Genomic DNA, 18877 nt, shown 5'->3' on the forward strand with positions numbered 1-18877 from the left:
AATACACAATCTGTCCCGTCTTGTTTCTACGGACCAACATACGGTCCGTATAAATTATACTGACCGTATGTCTGGCTGTAGATCTAGTCCAGTGAATGCTGCCAATCTGGGCTAAATATACAGCCTAACATACGGCCAGTATAATTTATACGGCCAGTATGTTGGGCCGTATAATGCCCAGCTATACCGATTTCATTCTCGTCGACTCGTTTGATCTGCAATACTTATGGAACCTTCTTAACACTTGTTTAACACCTCATTAACAATCTAAGGGACGTTATAGCTCTTTTCCAAAACATCATTAAGTCATCATTAATTCGTTACTCATAAATCCTTTCCGATACATAACGTATGCCTTGCCTTTCTTGGCAAACTTCCTTCTATTACCTAGAATGCCTTCGAAATATCCATTAGGATCATCCAATGCTATTTATTACTTATTGAAATATCGTATACTTCGTGCCCTTCGATAGTCTATCCACTGTGCATCAACGAAAATGTTTTCGAGGTGTAACAAAGGTGACAACCCAACATTGTCCCAAATATAATATGATATGTCACCTCGAATGAGGTGACATTTTAGAGAGTCTAGAAGAATCAAATATAATAGATATGTCACTTCGAAGAAAGTGATGGTCTGGTGTGTCTAGATGAAGGGCGGATGACCTAAATATAATAAGATACGTCACCTCGAATGAGGTGACTATCCGAAGAGTCTGGATGAACATTATAATAAATATGTCACATTGAACGATGTGACGGCCCAACATTGTACCAAATATGATACATCACCTCGAACGAGGTGACGGTCTTGAGAGTCTGGAAGAATCAAATATAATGCGTATGTCACTTCCAACGAAGTGATGGTCTGTTATGTCTGGATGAAGGGTGGATTACACAAATATAATATTTCCTATGAGATTGAGAATAAGTTAGCATGGATAAATGTAAAAGACAGATAGTAAGATTGTAGTATAGCCGTCTGATTTATGCCAGCAGGCTTGTCAACAGTTTGATATATTTGGTTATCTTCGAAAGCCTGAGGTCAATTTTTGTATGATCAAGGTATAGTTGTTAAAGTACAGATACTGAAAAAAGTATTCAGTAAGATAAAGAGCAGAGTCGTGGCATAGCCGTCTGGCTCGCATAGTGAATGGACTTGTAGTATGTGAAGCTGGTAATATCTCTGGCTATCGTTAAAGACTCGATGTTCGTTATACTGGATCCTTGGCGTCGGGAATCCTTTGTATTCGTAACAGAGTCTTGGGTATGTTTTGTGTCTGGCAATCTTCTAACTTGAACTTTGAACTTTCGGGAGAATCCCTTAGCATTTGCCCCGGTTCTAGTTATTAGGAACCAAATTCTTAAAGATATCACCTGTTGTATTCAAGTGGAATTTTTAATAACGTATTAAAAATAAAAGGAGATAAATTTGTAGATGAAGCCGTCTGGCTTATGATGACTAGGCACAGTAGCCCGAAAGACATCTTTTGATTTTAGTCGTTGCGCCTGACAACATCACCTGTGAAAAATTTAGAAAAAATGTTAACAACTATAATATCGAAAAAGGAATAAACTGGAGATAAAATGAGAGGTGAAACCGTCTGGTTTATTTTGACGAATCCACGGTGGGCTAATGATGCCTTTTTTCATGCTTAGCAGTTTCAGCTTTGTCAACTTTGTGACTTCGTTGTTCCAGCACTCAAAGAAAAATTCTTAGTTTAACAGACTGATTCATGTTGGTCTGGCCTTGTTGTCCTGATGCTCCTTCTGGTATTGCGTTTGATTTGCAAGCTCATCCGGTCTTGAAATACAGCCTTGGTGGAATTTTTTAGGACCCTCCTCAAAAATTCTGCCCCAAAGAACTCTTAAACTTTTTGTAATTCGTGATGTATCTCATTGGAATTTTTGAGGTTCCTCCTCAAAAATTCTGCCCCGGTTTCAACTTTTGTGGAATTTTTGAGACCTTCTAAAAAATTCTGCCCCAGTTTCAGCTTCAGCAAGCTTTTGTACAAATGTCATCCTCTGTGGAATTTTTGAGACTTTCTAAAACGTTTTGCCCCGATTTCTGTCCTAAGGGATAATGGTAGTTTTGAGTGATGTGACTAAGCCCATAAGGCACCTACGTATTCCATTGAGATAGGAAATCAGGTCTAACATAGTTCAGGAATAAAATCTGGAAATTCTTTAATAAAATGACCGTGTCCGATATGGACTGCCCACGTATCTCGTCCAATGAGAAATCAGGTCATTACGTAGTTCATATTACACAGGATAATATTTTGGACTTTCTATTGCAAAAGGATAACGAATCAGATATGAGTTTTCTACGTTATCCCTGCCGTAAAGGGATAAGGTCAGGCATAGTCCAACTTACAAACGAAATTATGATTACAAAGGAAAGAAAGAAATAACTAGGTGCAGTGGCCAAAAGTGCGACTACCCGTAAACTTCAATCTTCTTCGTGACTGGTCATGCTAATAGTTAACCCTGGTGTTTGGGCAACGGGTTTCTATTTACGTTTGGTGGAGCTTTTTTAATCTTCACTACCTTGTTGTCAATCAAGTCTTGAATTTTGTGTTTCAGTGTGATACACTTCTCGGTATCATTCCCAACTACTCCAGAATGGTAGGCACATTGTTTGTTCGGATCGTACCAATTGGCCAAAGGATTGGCGGGTTTTGCTTCTACTGGATGAAGTATTCCTGCTTTTTTTAGCTTTTCAAAAAGTTGAGCTGTGATTTCATCAATGGTGTAAAGACTCTGGGAGGTTTCCTTTCAAAGTTAGGATGAGGTGCGTTGTTCTGACGGTTATGAGAAAATGAGGCATTTTGTGGTGGTGGGATAGAACGGTGTGTTGATTGTACGTTGTAGACAGGAATTGACATTTGTGGTGGCCGAGGCTGGTTAGATGAGGCAGTATAGTAGGATGGGTATGATGAATGTTGGACATACTGGGTGTTGGGATAGTGTGGCGAAGTTTTTTGGCAGTTGTATGAGGTACCTCCAGAGCCATAACGGCCTTCTCTTTTTTATTTCCACATCCAAGGGTGCCAGTTTGGAAAGCCCTATTGGTGCTTGTAATGCTGCTAGACTTGTTATTCTTCCATCCTTGATGCAATCTTCAATCATTTCTCCAGCTTTGATCACTTCAGCAAAGGGTTTTCCATATATTGTGACCATTCTCTCATAATATTCAGGTTTTTGTGCTTGAATGAAGAAAGTGACCATTTCTGTTTCCTCCATAGGTGGGTGCACCCTCAATGCTTCCTCCCTCTAACGGATAGCATTTTCTCGAAATGATTCAGTTGACTTCAACTTTAGCTTTGAGATGGAGATTCTGTCAGGAGCGATCTCAACATGAAACTTGTAATGGTTAGCAGAAGCATTTGACAAATCATCCCAACTGTGCCATTTAGTCATGTCTTGCTTAGAGTACCACTCTAAAGTCTTCCCACTCAAACTTTGATTGAAGAGTTTGACTCTTATCCCTTGATCTTTTCCCACACACTTTAGTTTTTCACAATATACTTTCAAGTGGAAGAAAGGATTTCCCGACCCATCGAACTTTTCGAACCTGGGAATATTGTAACTTGGAGGCCACTCCACCTTAGGAAATGCACATAATTCTTCATACCTCACACTTTGATTACTACCAAGCCCACGTAGACCTCTCATAGCATCTTCCAGACTTTGGAGCTTTCTGTTGACCATTTCATCACTGAGTGCCCTTGCCTCCCTTTTTGTTTCAACGTAAGGATCAACATTCGGGCGCCATAGCCCCTGGGTTTGTGTCACAGGTGGAACTGTGGCATAACTATACACTGGTGGATCATGGTGTGTCAACGATACATTATGAGCCTTTGAAGGAGCGGGCATGTACAAGAGGGGAGCATTTGAAGCATTTTGGACTTGTTGAAAATTTGCGAAATGATCTCCCTGATCAAACTCATCCAAGTTTGGAAATGCAGGTGGCATAGGCCTTTTCTGGCGAACATCCGGAGGTGGGGTCAGGTTTGGCAGGGTCTGAGAAGCAGTTCTGTTTTGCATCACCATATGAGTTAGCTCAGCAATTCGTTGCTCCAGACGAGTAACGACCTCCAAGTGTGTTTCTAGTACTGTCGAGGTGCTAGGTTCAATTGCACTACTCAAAGAATTGGTTCGGATGAAGCGACTATGTTGATTAAACTGGGGTCCATAATAGAGCGAGTCTTTGTGATAGCCCAAGTGGGAAATGATGAGTCTGTTGTTACTTTCTTTGCTCGGGATCGGGTAAAATATGGATGTTCTGCCAGTTCCTTTTCTTGTACAAGTCAATGTGTTTGAAACTCCTTCTTTTCGACCTCTTGAAGTGAGCAAGTTTGATTGCTAACACAAATCATCCTCTCTAAAAAATAAAAATAAAAACTCAAAAGGTAAAAGTATTAGTCTGCGGTCATAATAGTAAATCAAAATAATAGATAAAGCAAATAACACTTGTTTTGCTCAAGACAGAGTAGTCCAAAATCCAAGCAAGTGGAGGACTATAAAGGAAGACCTAAGGTGTGAACTGGATGGATATGATTTTGACCATTTGACTAACTTTGGGATTTTGATGAAAGGATTTTGGACAAAGTGAACTATGTGATTTGACCCATGTCGTTCTTCGAAGAGGGAATAATAAAATGTATATTTGGAAAGTTCGTGTAAGTAACAACATCCTAAGACTGGATTGACTCTAAACTAGTTAAGTATTAAAAATGGTTAAGGCGAGTGCAATTCTGGCAATAAATGGGTGCGAAAAAGTGATTTTTAGGGACAACGTGGTCAACGTAATTTGGCCGATGACCTAATGATTTTTTCTGGTGAAATTTGAACTATTGGACTTAGAGAAATGTAAAGTTTTGAAGAGTGGACTTGACGGTGGTTTGAATTTCTGAGTTTATATGCCTAATGGTGTGCTAAGACCTTTGAATGGGATAATGGACCATTCATATTTAAAGCAAAACATGTGTATTTAAACACACAAACCAAATAGACATGGAGAAAATCAATTTATATAGCATTTAGCACATAAACAATATATAACGCGTCCTAACATGCATGTGACCTTTTTAAACCAACGGTAGGCCTAACGTTTGAAGGATTTATATGTCGTTTATAAATGTTCCATTTCCCTCATAATTTATACAAACTTTATGAACATATCAAATGGGGATACACAATAGGGGAAGGGGATATAATCCTAAACTAAACCGCCATGGGAGGTCCTTCGTTTTTTGAACTTCTTGGCATTTCCGAACACCTTTCGGAGGGTAATCATCCTTCATCAAACTAAGGAAACTAAAAACAATTCCCAACCCCGAGGGACAAATGGTACGTACAATTCGGCATATACATCCTTGAATTTAACACATGGTTGGATGCAGTGTCCTCGGGTCATAGACCCTCTTTGACACAAGGTGGTCTACTTGATGGTCTTTAGATACGTCTCAAATATACAACACTCATCAAGTTCATCTTTGGATTTGTCTTAGCTCTATCCTATGAATATGCAAGAGTTGGCGTTTCGAATGACATTGGACCCGAGCGGACTATTCGGGATGAACCGTTGTCGGTCGTTGGCTGACCGCACACCAACTTAACGTTCAACATGTTCCAAAGAAAGGGTGTTTCGGGTTTTTTAGTGAAGGCTAGACCGCGAGCCCGCGTGTCCCCTTTGAAACCATATTTTTTGCCAGGAGTGGCGGAATTTATGATATGCATACAATGACAATAGACATATGAAATTTAAACACATAATAAAATAAAACAAGTAATACAAATAAAGTTAGCAACAAATGTTAGAAAAATCCTTATGGTTAGAACCTAGATGAATCCCCAGCGGAGTCGCCATTTGGTACGGTCTGCTTTTACGCTCGCGCATAAAAACTTCTCATAACTTTAGCTCTTTGTCGTGAACAAACAGAGTCGCCACCTAATTTATTGAATGGGAATTAGGAAACCAATTTAAAGATTAATTTTTTAAAAGACCTTTAAATAAAATCCAGAGAACGGGTAAGGGTTCTGGTGATCCCCCGAGGAAGGTTTTAAGCACCTCGGTATTAAGGATCCTCCCAATGCGGTTTACCTACGGATCTAATATTTTATGGCTAAAAATTTGTATAACTTGTTTCGTAAAATGTGTTTAAAGGAGTTATATGCATAAAGTTTGAAAGATGCATATTCTTGGATGGTAATTTAGAAAAAAAAAATGTATATTTTTATTTAGCTTTAGGGAGTGTTTACTTTTAAAAATCATTTTTAGCATTTCAATCATATCTTTAATTCAATTAATGAATTACGTCTATAACTTAGCTAATTATGAAGGAATAATCTCTTCAAAATGTGTACCGTTTATTAAGACTTTGAATTATAGATATAACTCAACTTCTCATTCCGTTAATGGATTTCCTTGCTTATAGCTAAAGAGAAAACCTCCTAAGTCATTTGACAAGTACTCGAGCTTTATTATTTAAAATAAATTTACTTCTAAAACATTTGAAATTCGTTTTGAACCTTGAGTTCAACCCAACAAAAATCAGATTTTTGGAATTCATTTTTTAAGAGGTTCTTAAGATGGCTTTGGCCTGCATACGCCCTCGTTTATTGTAAATTTTGAAACAGACTGGTTTTACTTAGTTTAAAAAATTTCATGCTAAAAGGAAATATAGTTAATTTTATAAATCTTGGTCCGTAAGACCAGTAAGCACGTAAAGGAGAAAAAAAGAATGTTTGAACACACTTTGAAATCATTTGTTTTAAACATTTGGTATCAAGAGATCACTTTCCGCTCTTCGGTTTCTGAAACCTTACAAAGTAGCATGAAACCCATTTGATTTGAAAGCCCTTCAAGCTTCTCTGGATTTTGAGTTGAAACTTGGACTAATTCGAAAAACTGTTTTCCGAGCTTCATTTGACAAATCAGTTTTGACTTCTTTTTTTTCCAGAAAATACTACGAGTTCAGCCAGTTTTAAAGCTTGAAAGAAACAAACTCCTAATTTTTGAAAGAAAAAGTAGCTAATTGTGGCGACTACGAATTCACACTCTCGTTGGGATTCAAATAGATTAAAAAGAGAAAACAAGTAAAGAGTTAGTAATTTTTTACAAGTTAATAATCTAGCAGATAACTAGCATGATATAAATGAAGAAGAAAAATTCAAACTTATGGGCTCGGAGCTCCTTTCCGTCTTTGAAACTGCTGCCCTAAGTCCAAGCAGATCTTTCTTTCTCGGCTGGATAGTGAGGTGACTCCATATAGAATATTATGTGATGTTAGACCACAGGCCCAACACAGAATGTGGAGGATGAGTACAAAGTCCGACAGACTCGTTCAAGTTGTCACATGTATGAAAGAAATAATAAAGATTAGCAAGCCATCAAAATAGTCATCCAACTTAACATTCATGATAATAACTATATGTCATACAACTAAAGAAAGTTAGATACTGCATCCATCCCGTCCGAATAAGCATTCAAAACCGTAAACTAATCTTAAACAGTCTTGAAGGAAAGGGAAAAATATGATAAAAAAAAAAAAGACGTTAACTACAACAGATTTATTAATCCTTGCACATTTCAATTTTATGCTTCAGCTCTGTGCATTTTTTGTACACCACACAGGCAACTTAATCTTATATTTAAGTGTTCCTGAAGACATGTCTCTAACCACACAAAAGTTCCAAATAACAATTTAATTTAACAAAAAACAAAGAACCCATATTCTCAAAGTTATGGTAAATTACATGATCAAATGACGGTGTCTAAAGAGACCACCTAATAAGTTCTTCTAGCAATGCATAAGCTCAAGGCATAAACACTTACTAATCATTAATTTATACATGGGTTACAAAATATAGACGAGTTTTATGCATCAAAACTAGACAACACACGTATTTATCACTTGGCACGAATGGGAGAGCCACAACTTGGTTTTGAAATCCCTTTAGCTATAGACTTGTTTTTCACAAACCAGTGAGTAGCACATTTTGCATTTAAGACAAAAAAGAGCTTGGATTTTGGAACTAGTTGAGATTTAATTTAGAGCTTAGACAGATTTCAAAAAGGGAGGGGTGAGACATTGATACACACAATTAACTTAAACTAATCCCTTTTTTTAACAAAGCCAGAGAGATGTTAATAGGAAAAAACATTTATAGTAGTGGCCATGCTTATGTGCTACTTAAATAAGCCAAAGACACAAGAAATGAAAATCGATGCAAGAAATAAGGCAAACAATTCATCCTATATTTGCACATACGAAGATAAGACAAACTAATCTAAACCAAGGTATTACTCACGCTTATCAACTATCGTTTCGGACAAAATTGAAAAGACAAAGCTAAACTCACAAATCAAGTTTCAGCCAAACACATCAAATTAAGATTTGGAAATAAACGTCAACAAATATGCATTGTACTTAACTTGTGCATTCATATACACAGAATCATATTAAGCAAAGTAAAGCAACAAAAAATGCAAACACTATACATGGGAACTTATCTCAACAGTAACCAACAACAAAAAATAGAAACAGGGATAAGGTTTTACCTGTTGAGGAGCAGCGACTGAGGCGACGAGAGAGAGACTTGATATCACCACCAATGATAAGGTTCTACTTTGAGCCGGTACAACCAAATACTCGCAAAAAAAAAAAAAAAAAATACTGAAATGAGATAAGAATTTTAAACTTTCTGACGAATCGAGAAATCAACTTGTCAAGATGAAATTCTTAACTTGAGTCAAATAAAAAAAAAAGAAATCTCTGGATTATGGTGGTAAAAGCGTGGTCTGTTGAAGAAGGAATGGGGTTCTATTTATAGAACCTCCAAATACTAAGGTTTGAAAATTTAGACGATGTGGGACGATAATGTGAATTGAAATTGGTTAAATTTTTGGTTTCGAATTCGAATCTGGTCTAGAGTAAAGTTGAAAATAAAATTGAAGAAAAAGACAAAGGGGGTCAGCGTAGTACCGTTGATTCTCTGTGAAGAAAACAAAATCAATAACACCTTTGCCCGAAATGGGGAGGCAAAGGCTGCATACGATGAAAGTCGCTTGAATTTTATCAGGAAATGGTATTTGAATGCTGGCTCACGTGGGATTTTTGGAGCAGTATATAGGAAAAGCTTTAAGGCTGAAGGTTTGCTTGTGCAGGGTAGGGGTAAATGAATTGGCTTAGCGATGGGGGGATTAAAGAGCTTGTGGGTTGGGTTAGCGAAGTGGGCTGGTTCGGATTTTACTGGATTGGGCCAATAGGATTTGAGAAATAAGGGTAAAAAAGGCTGATGATTTAGAAATTTAAAATTGTAGTGCTTTTGAGCCAAAAATCAATCATCTGTAAATTAGAACCAATCTTATAAAATCTGATCATATTGAAATAAGATTGAGATAAATAATCATTCAACTAACTAATTAAGCTTCTTGACTTTAACAAACCAAAATACTTATTATACAAATTACGGATTAATTATAGTAATCAAGTCGTAAATGACTTTAATTTGACAAAATTGAAATAAGTACTAGATTAGACACTTATTTTAAACATAATTAATGGTTAAAGTTATATGTGAAATATATATATATATATAAGATGTAATGTGATATTTTCCCAACTGAAATGGCAAAAATAACACCAAAATAGTCTAGAAAATATTTTTTGACTATTTGAAATAGTTATTTCACCCTGTTTGAAATTCAAGAAGCTTGACTAGTTAATTTAAAATGTAGAGGGCCAAAATTGGGTGTCAACAATCTACACATGAACTGTCACAGCATAGGCCACATCGTCACCCCCTGTCAAATGTGCCTTAGATATATATACACATATATGTAAGATGAATGTGCAAATATAATTTCAATGTATGGAAACGCAAATATGAAAAGATACTCATATGTAAGCATGAAGATGACAACAACAAGATCTCATATCAACTATCAACGTTCCGCACATGGACACCTCACAATATCAATCTTATCTCATTCGTTCCCGGTGAGAGACCTCGGGCAACGTACACTCAATACGCTCCAGTAAATGACCTCGGATGCCACTGTCATGACCCCACCCCGTGGGCCATGACTAGTGCCCAAGCTGGACACCCATATGTACCTGTCAGACATAATCAGACTGATACTATAGGTCCTCAATCAATCACATCGTAATAACATACGCAAGCCGACGAGGCTGTCACTGTATATATCATTATACTACGCAAGCTGACAAGGCTGCCACTACGAAACGATAATGTATGCAAGCCGGCAAGGCTGCTACAACGACAGAACATCCACAATAACCATATAGACATAACTGATCAAATCTGAACACAACCCACATACATGTCTATAGACCTCTAAGAGTTTCAACAGTGAAATATGACGGGACAGGGCCCCGTCGTACCCCTAGACAAATATACATATATAAACATCAGAAGGTCTGTACCAAAATCTAGGCTCCGGAACAACGGAACTCTCCAAGACAACAGAAAGGGAATCCTAAGCTGGCGGATCACCGAAGCGAGTATCTGCACCTGCGGGCATGAAACGCAGCCCCCCGAAGAAAGGGGGTCAGTACGGAATATGTACTGAGTATATAAAACATGAAATACAGTAAAAAGGATCATAACTGAAATAAGGTGTACAGAAAACAAGTACAATGTCCAGAATACCAAGCACTTGCCCTTTGAAACATAAATCATGCATGTCAATATCATATAACATATCAGGCCCATTATAGGACCTGGTAAACATGGTTGCCACCCCGTCTTTGGCGCCATAACACAGCATAACACCATAAGCACATCATAACTCCATAAACACAGCATAACCCCATAACACAGCATAACTCCATAAACACAACATAACCTCATAACACAGCATAACTCCATAAACACAGCATAACACCATAACATAGCATAACTCCATCATATATATATATATATATATATATATATATATATATATATATATATAATATTCCGGCCCATTACTAAGGGACCCGGTGAACAATGCAGTGGAACTGTGCACGATAACATATCCTGGCCTGGGACATAGTGAAAGACATATTGAGACACGCACGAGTGGAGTAGTGAGCAACCATATGCAAATTAAAACATTTTCAAAGACTCAATGGAATAATCAAACGAACTGTCATTTGAAAATCAGGACATTAGCCATACCAAATACCTTTCGAATATCACTGTGGGTTATATCAGAATAGAACTTCTGGAATCATATATACGTATCAGGGTATATCAAAGGCTCAATGGAATAATCAGCACGAACTATCATTTGAAAATCAAGACAATAGTCATCTTTCGAATGCCATTCGGAAACATATCAAACATCCCTCGGATGTCATCATAAAGTATATCAAAGAGCCTTAGGATTCGTAGTCATATGTCAACATAGTATGAAACATCTTATAGAAGTCTGGACATTAGTTATCATAGAGTTCCTAAGAATAGGAACTGATATACATCGACTATTATCCAACGTACAGAAAACTGAAGAGGGAAGCTCAATCACTTAAGAGTTCTAACATCAAGGAGTGAATAAGAATCATAAATCACACTCAAAACTTGTGAATAGAATTACCCCAAAGTTCATATCATTCATCGCATAGATCTAAGACATGCCAAAAGAAAGAAGGGACAGCTTTACATACCTGTTAACGGTTATCGTTAGTAACTATACTTTCTAATCCGTAAATCCGTAGCCCATTGCTTATAGAACTTATTCTTTAACTTATACTTTTCGTTTAGGGTTTTTCATTATTTAAGGCCTTAACGAAAACCGGGCAGCATTTCCCCTATATATTCGCCTAAATCGAATTTCCAATTATTCTGCTATTAACACAGAAATACCAAAAACAGCGACATACACATAAAATTCTCACAACTCAGTCCATAACAATTCTAACAACCCAACAACTTTTCTAAATCCATTTCAACCCACGATTTCCTATAACATCAATTTTATACATTTTCTTACTTCCCATTTCATCCAATCCAATTTTAATAATTCCATTACAACACTCTTAACACAATTACACCATAAAATAAGAAAATTTTACCAAAATTTTCTCGGAGGAATCTCTACGCTCAATTGCTCCAATTTTACAATTTCTTCTTCTCCAACTTAAAATCCAATGTTGCTATCACCTCCTTGGATTTGTATTGCACTTAAAATTGATCAAAACATTCAAAGAAAAAAGAATTTCACCACCATGGCTGGCCGAGAGCAGCCATGGATGATCTTTTTTTTTTTTCTTTGATATTCTTTTTGGAAAATGAATGAAAGAAATGAAATGTCTTCATCAACTTTCTATTTATATGGTTGCCCCTAGGAGGACACGTGTCCCCTCCCTTATGAGTCACTAATCCACCTCTTGGATCTTATATTTTTTTTTTTTTTAATTTCGGGTGGGGCCCACTTAGTAATTAAGCTTAATTAATTAATTTAATTAATCACTAATTCCTACTTAGTAATCAAATCACAATTAATTAATCCCTAATCTCCAATAATAGTTTTACACTAAATAAAATTTATAAACAATTTATGTTTTAATTAAAATTGAAAATTAAAGATTTCTATTTCGTGTCCGAAAATGATCTCGTCTTTAACTTGAGTCGATTCTCTTGCGAATAACTTGACGTATAAAAAATACGGGATATAACAATCACACTCTCTCACTTATCATCATCAGCACCATAATCATGAAATATCAACGTATCATGGAAATGCGTATGAATATGATACAATGTAATATCAACAATTAGGCTACACAAGACGTCACAGTGGAACCATAATTCTCATCTCAAAATCAATCAGGTAAAGTACCGTAACATCATAGTCATGATATACCACTAATCACAAGTATCCCAAGTCTCAACTTGCGACAAGAAAATAAGTAAAATAGAACAAGACAAGTCAATAATACAACGGGTTGGCTAGCCCCCAAATCACACAATAGGGCCCAACCTAAGACAACATCCATCCCAACTTCATACCCGAAGGTTCATATGCTTTCTCCAACACAACTAACTATACATATGCTTTCCTAACAGAAATCTAACCAGAAGGTAAGCTGTAACCTACCTGGATGGCCGAGCAGCAATACACCAACAATCACTCCTTAGCCTTGCCCTTCCGCTGAGCCTCAAGATCAAGATAGTCACTAAGGATTACCCCTAAGAATGTTCTAGAACAGTTCCCAAGAGCTCAATTTTCGTAATGCTGATAAATGATAGACTAAGGGATTTTAATACACCCTTAAAGAAAAATAACAGGCCCTATACCGTAAAAGCGGCGTCGAGACGGCCATGGCGTCACCGCCCGGGCGTCATCTCATACTGTCTGGACAGTCTAGGCAAACACTCCACTGCCTCGGCGGTGCCGCTGGGATGGCACTGGTGCCACTCTGGTGGACACCAGGTACCAGAATCCCAAATATCTTTCCAAGTCTCAACAGAAATTCCGACCAACTCCAGAGGCCATCTGCTCACAAACCACATACACAGACCCAAATAAATATAAGCTACGAACGCACTCATGACCTCAGAATTCCCAACGGAGGTCTCGTTGACCGAGTCAACCCCCAATACCTCATTTCCAACTTCCCAACCCAAGTCTCAAAATGCATCCGAGTGCATTGGGAACCGAACTAGATATACACACAAGTTCTAAATGACCATCTGGACCTCTTGAAATTGATGGATTTTTGTAAAAGGTTCGTTTACCCAAAAATCAATTTTGTGTCAACCATTTTTCGCTTTAAGTCCAAATTTCATAAAAGGTCGCCCGAATCAAATCTAAACACCTCGAGAAGTGTGTCAATGGTCCCCTCAGGTCAAAAGTGAGCTAACCAAGCTCGGGAAAGGGTCAAAATTGCCCGAAATGCAATAACGACCAAATGGGTCGTTACATTTAGCCATTCTTTAAAGGATCCAAATCTTATACATTTTCTTACTTCCAATTTCATCCAATCCAATTTTACTAATTCCATTACAACACTCTTAAACACAATTACACCATAAAATAAGAAAATCTTACCAAATTTTTCTCGGAGGAATCTCTACGCTCAATTGCTCCAATTTTACAATTTCTTCTTCTCCAACTTAAAATCCAATGTTGCTATCACCTCCTTGGATTTGTATTGCACTTGAAATTGATCAAAACATTCAAAGAATTTTTTTTTTCACCACCATGGCTGGCCGAGAGCAGCCATGGATGATCTCCCTTTTTTTTTCTTTGAATTTCTTTTTGGAAAATGAATGAAAGAAATGAAATGTCTTCATCAAATTTCTATTTATATGGTTGCCCCTAGGAGGACACGTGCCCCCTCCCTTATGAGTCACTAATCCACCTCTCGGATCTTATATATATTTTTTTTAATTTCGGGTGGGGCCCACTTAGTAATTAAGCTTAATTAATTAATTTAATTAATCACTAATTCCTACTTAGTAATCTAATCACAATTAATTAATCCCTAATCTCCAATAATATTTTTACACTAAATAAAATTTATAAACAATTTATGTTTTAATTAAAATTGAAAATTAAAGATTTCTATTTCGTGTTCGAAAATGATCTCGTCTTTAACTTGAGTCGATTCTCTTGCGAATAACTCGACGTATAAAAAATACGGGATATAACATCCTTCCCCCCTTTAGAACATTCGTCCTCGAATGTTGAATTGGTCCCGTAAGGTTCTATAAGAATTTTGGGGAAGTCTCCCTTATCGTTATAACATATAGTTTCATCGGTTAATCAATATAATCAAGCGAGGAGTTTAAGCTACCTGTAGGTGTAGGGAACAAGTAAGGGTACTTATTCTTTATCTCCTCCTCGGCTTCCCAGGTTATCTCTTCTATATTGTTGTTTCGCCATAACACTTTGACGGAAGCCATGTCTTTAGTTCGCAACCTCCTAATCTGCCGATCGAGTATGGCTATAGGCTGTTCCTCGTAGGATAACTCCTCTGTCACCTGGACATCATCTACGGGAAATACTTTGGAAGGATCGCCTAGACATTTGCGTAGCATTGACACGTGAAAGACTGGATGCACTGCTTTCAAATCAGACGGTAGGTCCAACTCGTAGGCAACCCGGCCTACCCTACAGATAATCTGATAAGGCCCAATGTACCTCGGGCTTAGCTTCCCTTTCTTGCCGAATCTCTTGACACCCTTCATGGGTGACACCTTCAAGAACACCCAATCACCAACCTGAAATTCTAAGTGTCGACGTCGATTATCTGCGTATGATTTCTGTCGACTCTGGGCTGCCAGTAACCTCTCCTAAATGAGCTTCACTTTATCAACAGCCTGCTGAACCATATCTGGGCCTATTAACTTAGTCTCACCTACATCAAACCAGCCAATAGGTGACCTGCACTTCCTCCCGTACAAGGCCTCATATGGTGCCATATGAATACTCGAATGGTAGCTATTATTATAAGCAAACTCGATAAGGGGCAAATTATTATCCCATTTACCTCTGAAATCAATAATACAGGCCCGTAACATATCTTGTAGCGCCTGAATAGTGCGTTCGGCCTGTCCGTTGGTCTGAGGGTGGAATGTTATGCTGAGACTCACCTGGGTCCCTAATCCTTCCTGAAATGATATCCAGAAGTTAGCTATAAACTGAGCTCCTCTTTCGGAGATAATAGCTGTGGGGACCCTGTGAAGTCTCACTATCTCCTTGAGGTGTAACCTAGCATAGTCCTCAGTATTAATTTTGTCCCGGTAATTTGGTTCAATCCATTTTTCACCTTTCCCTGACACACCCACATTGTTGTTACTGAATTCTTACCCTTCTTATCAAGTACACGCTGGGTCTCATTCTTAGCATACAAATATTTGTAGATTGCATAACTATTCTTGTACCACTTGTATAAAGTATATCCAATCTTAGTCATAGCCCTTCCTTCTCCTGGTTCATCCTGTTTTGCATATCTTATTTGTACTAAAACTCAGTTGCGGTCTATCTTGTCACGCTCCTTTCCCTTCCTTTATTCGCCATTTGATTTTTTTTCATATCCTACTATAGGAGATTTCCTATCATTTCTCCTTTGCTACTTATAAGTTACAATATCATTAGCAACTAACCCCATTGACAACGTTTTAACCCCTAATCCAGTATGGTATTGCTATCCTTTATAATATCTCCTAAGTTACTCGTTATCATTTTCTTGTCGTATTCTTCCTTTATATAAGCATCCACTTTCTAATGTCGTATTTTCCCAAATCTTTACCAATAATTCCCAGCACTGTCTCAAATACCATCGTGAATTCTATCCATCGATTGTTGGCTTTCAGATCATATTAACTGGTTTCGGCAAGAGATCTTACCTGAAATTTAAGTATCCATATCAAATATATTGTAGTCTCAATTGTTCCCATCTTATACTTTCATTTCTTTTTGTCCGCTTCCCCCCTTAAGGGTGTACCTATACCAGTATCCATTTATATTCCGCTCTATGTCCCAATCTCTAATCTCAAATTCACTCAATCCTTTTTTTCTATTCACTTGGTATACTGTACCATACTCACGTCTTTCTTTATACTTATAACTTGATTATCCACGTATGAAACCTTAATCAAAGTCAGGAAGGCGCGAGAACCTTTCGATGTATGGTACAAAATTTTATTTGATAATTTGTACTTGAGTAATGTAATCAATGTAACAATTAACCCAAGGCCACATTCCACTTACTCCAATCCACAATTAACTAGTACTTGTAGTCATTCCAACTTCTCAATTAGGTAGCATTTATATTCTGATGATAAGTATCGAAGGCTCTCTTGTAAAATTATTTTTATCCCAACCTGTATCGTCTGTCTCCTATAATAAATTTACCTTGCATTATTTGTTTCTCCGGCCTACAGTCCTTGTCCTTTACAGATTTCACTATTTCCGAGGTAAAGTTATATATATGCAACACTCCTTTATGCCTTATGCTCTTTACTTTTGTTGTGTAGTCAATACTGACTTCTGACTTCCTTAAAATCATATCAAATTCGTCTTAATAGTGGTCTTGTCTTATTACCTTGTCTTCGCATTACACCTTTAAGTTCGTAGCTATATTTTTCCTTTTTTTATTTATTTTATACTCGTACTCAATTAATTACGTCTGTCTTGGGTGCTTCCTTTAGTATTCCTTTCATTTCTCCTGTCTATGTCCATCTTTTATTTTGTGCACGAGGAATCTCATGCTACTCCCGTATCCTTCGGAAAACATTACTTCTACATAACCCTCTTCTTATTTTCAAAACATATTATGTTCATCTCTATTTGTTCTTATCATACCAGTCATTTCTGACATTCATTCTGTCTCGATGTTCATCTTCCCTTAGTTCAGTCTTTCACAATTCTGTCGCTCATATTGCTCATTTTCTCAGCTATACACGTCATAACACATCACTACACTGTAATCCCACTTGCTTTCTTCTTATCTTGTTTCTTCTATTAACTCCTTCTCTTCTTGTGCTCACTTTCACTTTCGTTACCACTTGATCTCTATTCTGAACTTTCCCTATAGGACTTGTAGGTCTTTCTTACTCGTTCTATACCCTGCCTTTCCATTTCATATTTACCTTTATACCTTAGTCACATATATCACGTCATATATTTTAGTCACTTCCTCACCGGGCTTTACTCATTGTTATAACAATCCTCCAAACCACCATAAGAAGGTGAACTAGAATCCGACTAGCATCACGGGGCTCCTAATGCTTGATTTACATAGTTTACCTCTAGATTTGTTCTTGGGTCTTGAGCGAACCATTTGGTTCATAAATTACTTACTGTATGCTTCATACTCTTCGAATAAAAGTGAAACTTAACTGCTAGACGTTTTTGTTCTTCAACACGAGCTTTTTCTGAGGTAAAATGCGGCTGGAAAGTATTTGGTCCGTTCAAATGAATTCCAAACTTTGCTGCTCATATTTGCTTCTTCGAAATCAAATTTTCCAAATAGGAATGATGCCCCTTACGATTGACATGGAGGATATCTCTTAAAGCCTTACTTCAACATGATAAATTTACCATATCAATGTCGACCTCATATTTACTATTATTATCAATTTAACCGTTAACTTTATTTCTCGAGGTCAGACGTACTTGCGAATTAGTCAAATCTTATCGTTACTGTTGACACGACCTTTCAAAAATATTATGAACTTATATGTCATTCTCTTTTTATTTCTAAGAAAATTTTGGCAGAGTTTCCTTTGTATTTCTTGTTATCTCGAAACCTGCACGTAGGATATACCAACAATGCCTCACAGGGCCAACATACGCATATATATTATATCGTATCGTAGCCGCACAGGGCTTCCCATATCAGTCACAGGATGAAAATGACGAACTTACCTCGTGTATCCCACTCAAACTGTACCTGTCACTCTTTCCTGTTTATTTTCCCTGTCAATCTTTAACTGCAGGTTTCAAACATACCTGCAGCATTCATACTATGTCTAACATATATTCTGCTTTCAGTTACCGATTCCTTTAGCTTCTTCTGTGCACACTTTCTAACTGAACCTATCTGCAATATATATATACATTCGACCCATTTCCTTACTATACTTGCCATAACTCACCATAATGATTGCCAGTTTGCCATTCCGTATATACAAATTCTCATTATGTAACCTTGATATCCAACTTCCACCTGTATGTACAACTATTTTCCATCCTAGATTTCAAAATTCCCACGGTGGTGGGAACACCTTGGTCATTGTTACTCGTAAATACTTGGTTGTCGACCCCTTTGATTTCCGCTCGCCGCTATTAGGTAACAATCTATAACAAATGCACGTACATAAGAGATTTTGATAAAGTCTCATATACCTG

At 37.3% G+C, this 18877-nt stretch overlaps 1 protein-coding gene across 1 annotated transcript; it reads right to left on the reverse strand.

Annotated features, from left to right (window-relative positions):
- Positions 1 to 3276: 3276 nt before the first annotated feature.
- LOC132639546 (uncharacterized) lies at positions 3277 to 4056 on the reverse strand. Its single transcript, XM_060355986.1, has one exon. The coding sequence runs from the start codon at positions 4054 to 4056 to the stop codon at positions 3277 to 3279; it is 780 nt and encodes a 259-aa protein (XP_060211969.1).
- Positions 4057 to 18877: the final 14821 nt, after the last annotated feature.

Source organism: Lycium barbarum, chromosome 5 (genome assembly GCF_019175385.1).
Source record: "Lycium barbarum isolate Lr01 chromosome 5, ASM1917538v2, whole genome shotgun sequence".
Classification (NCBI taxonomy): domain Eukaryota; kingdom Viridiplantae; phylum Streptophyta; class Magnoliopsida; order Solanales; family Solanaceae; genus Lycium; species Lycium barbarum.

Bases quoted from the DNA above. Each gene is read 5' to 3' on its own strand.
- LOC132639546 (XM_060355986.1), bottom strand. From the start codon at position 4,056: ATGGTGATGCAAAACAGAACTGCTTCTCAGACCCTGCCAAACCTGACC.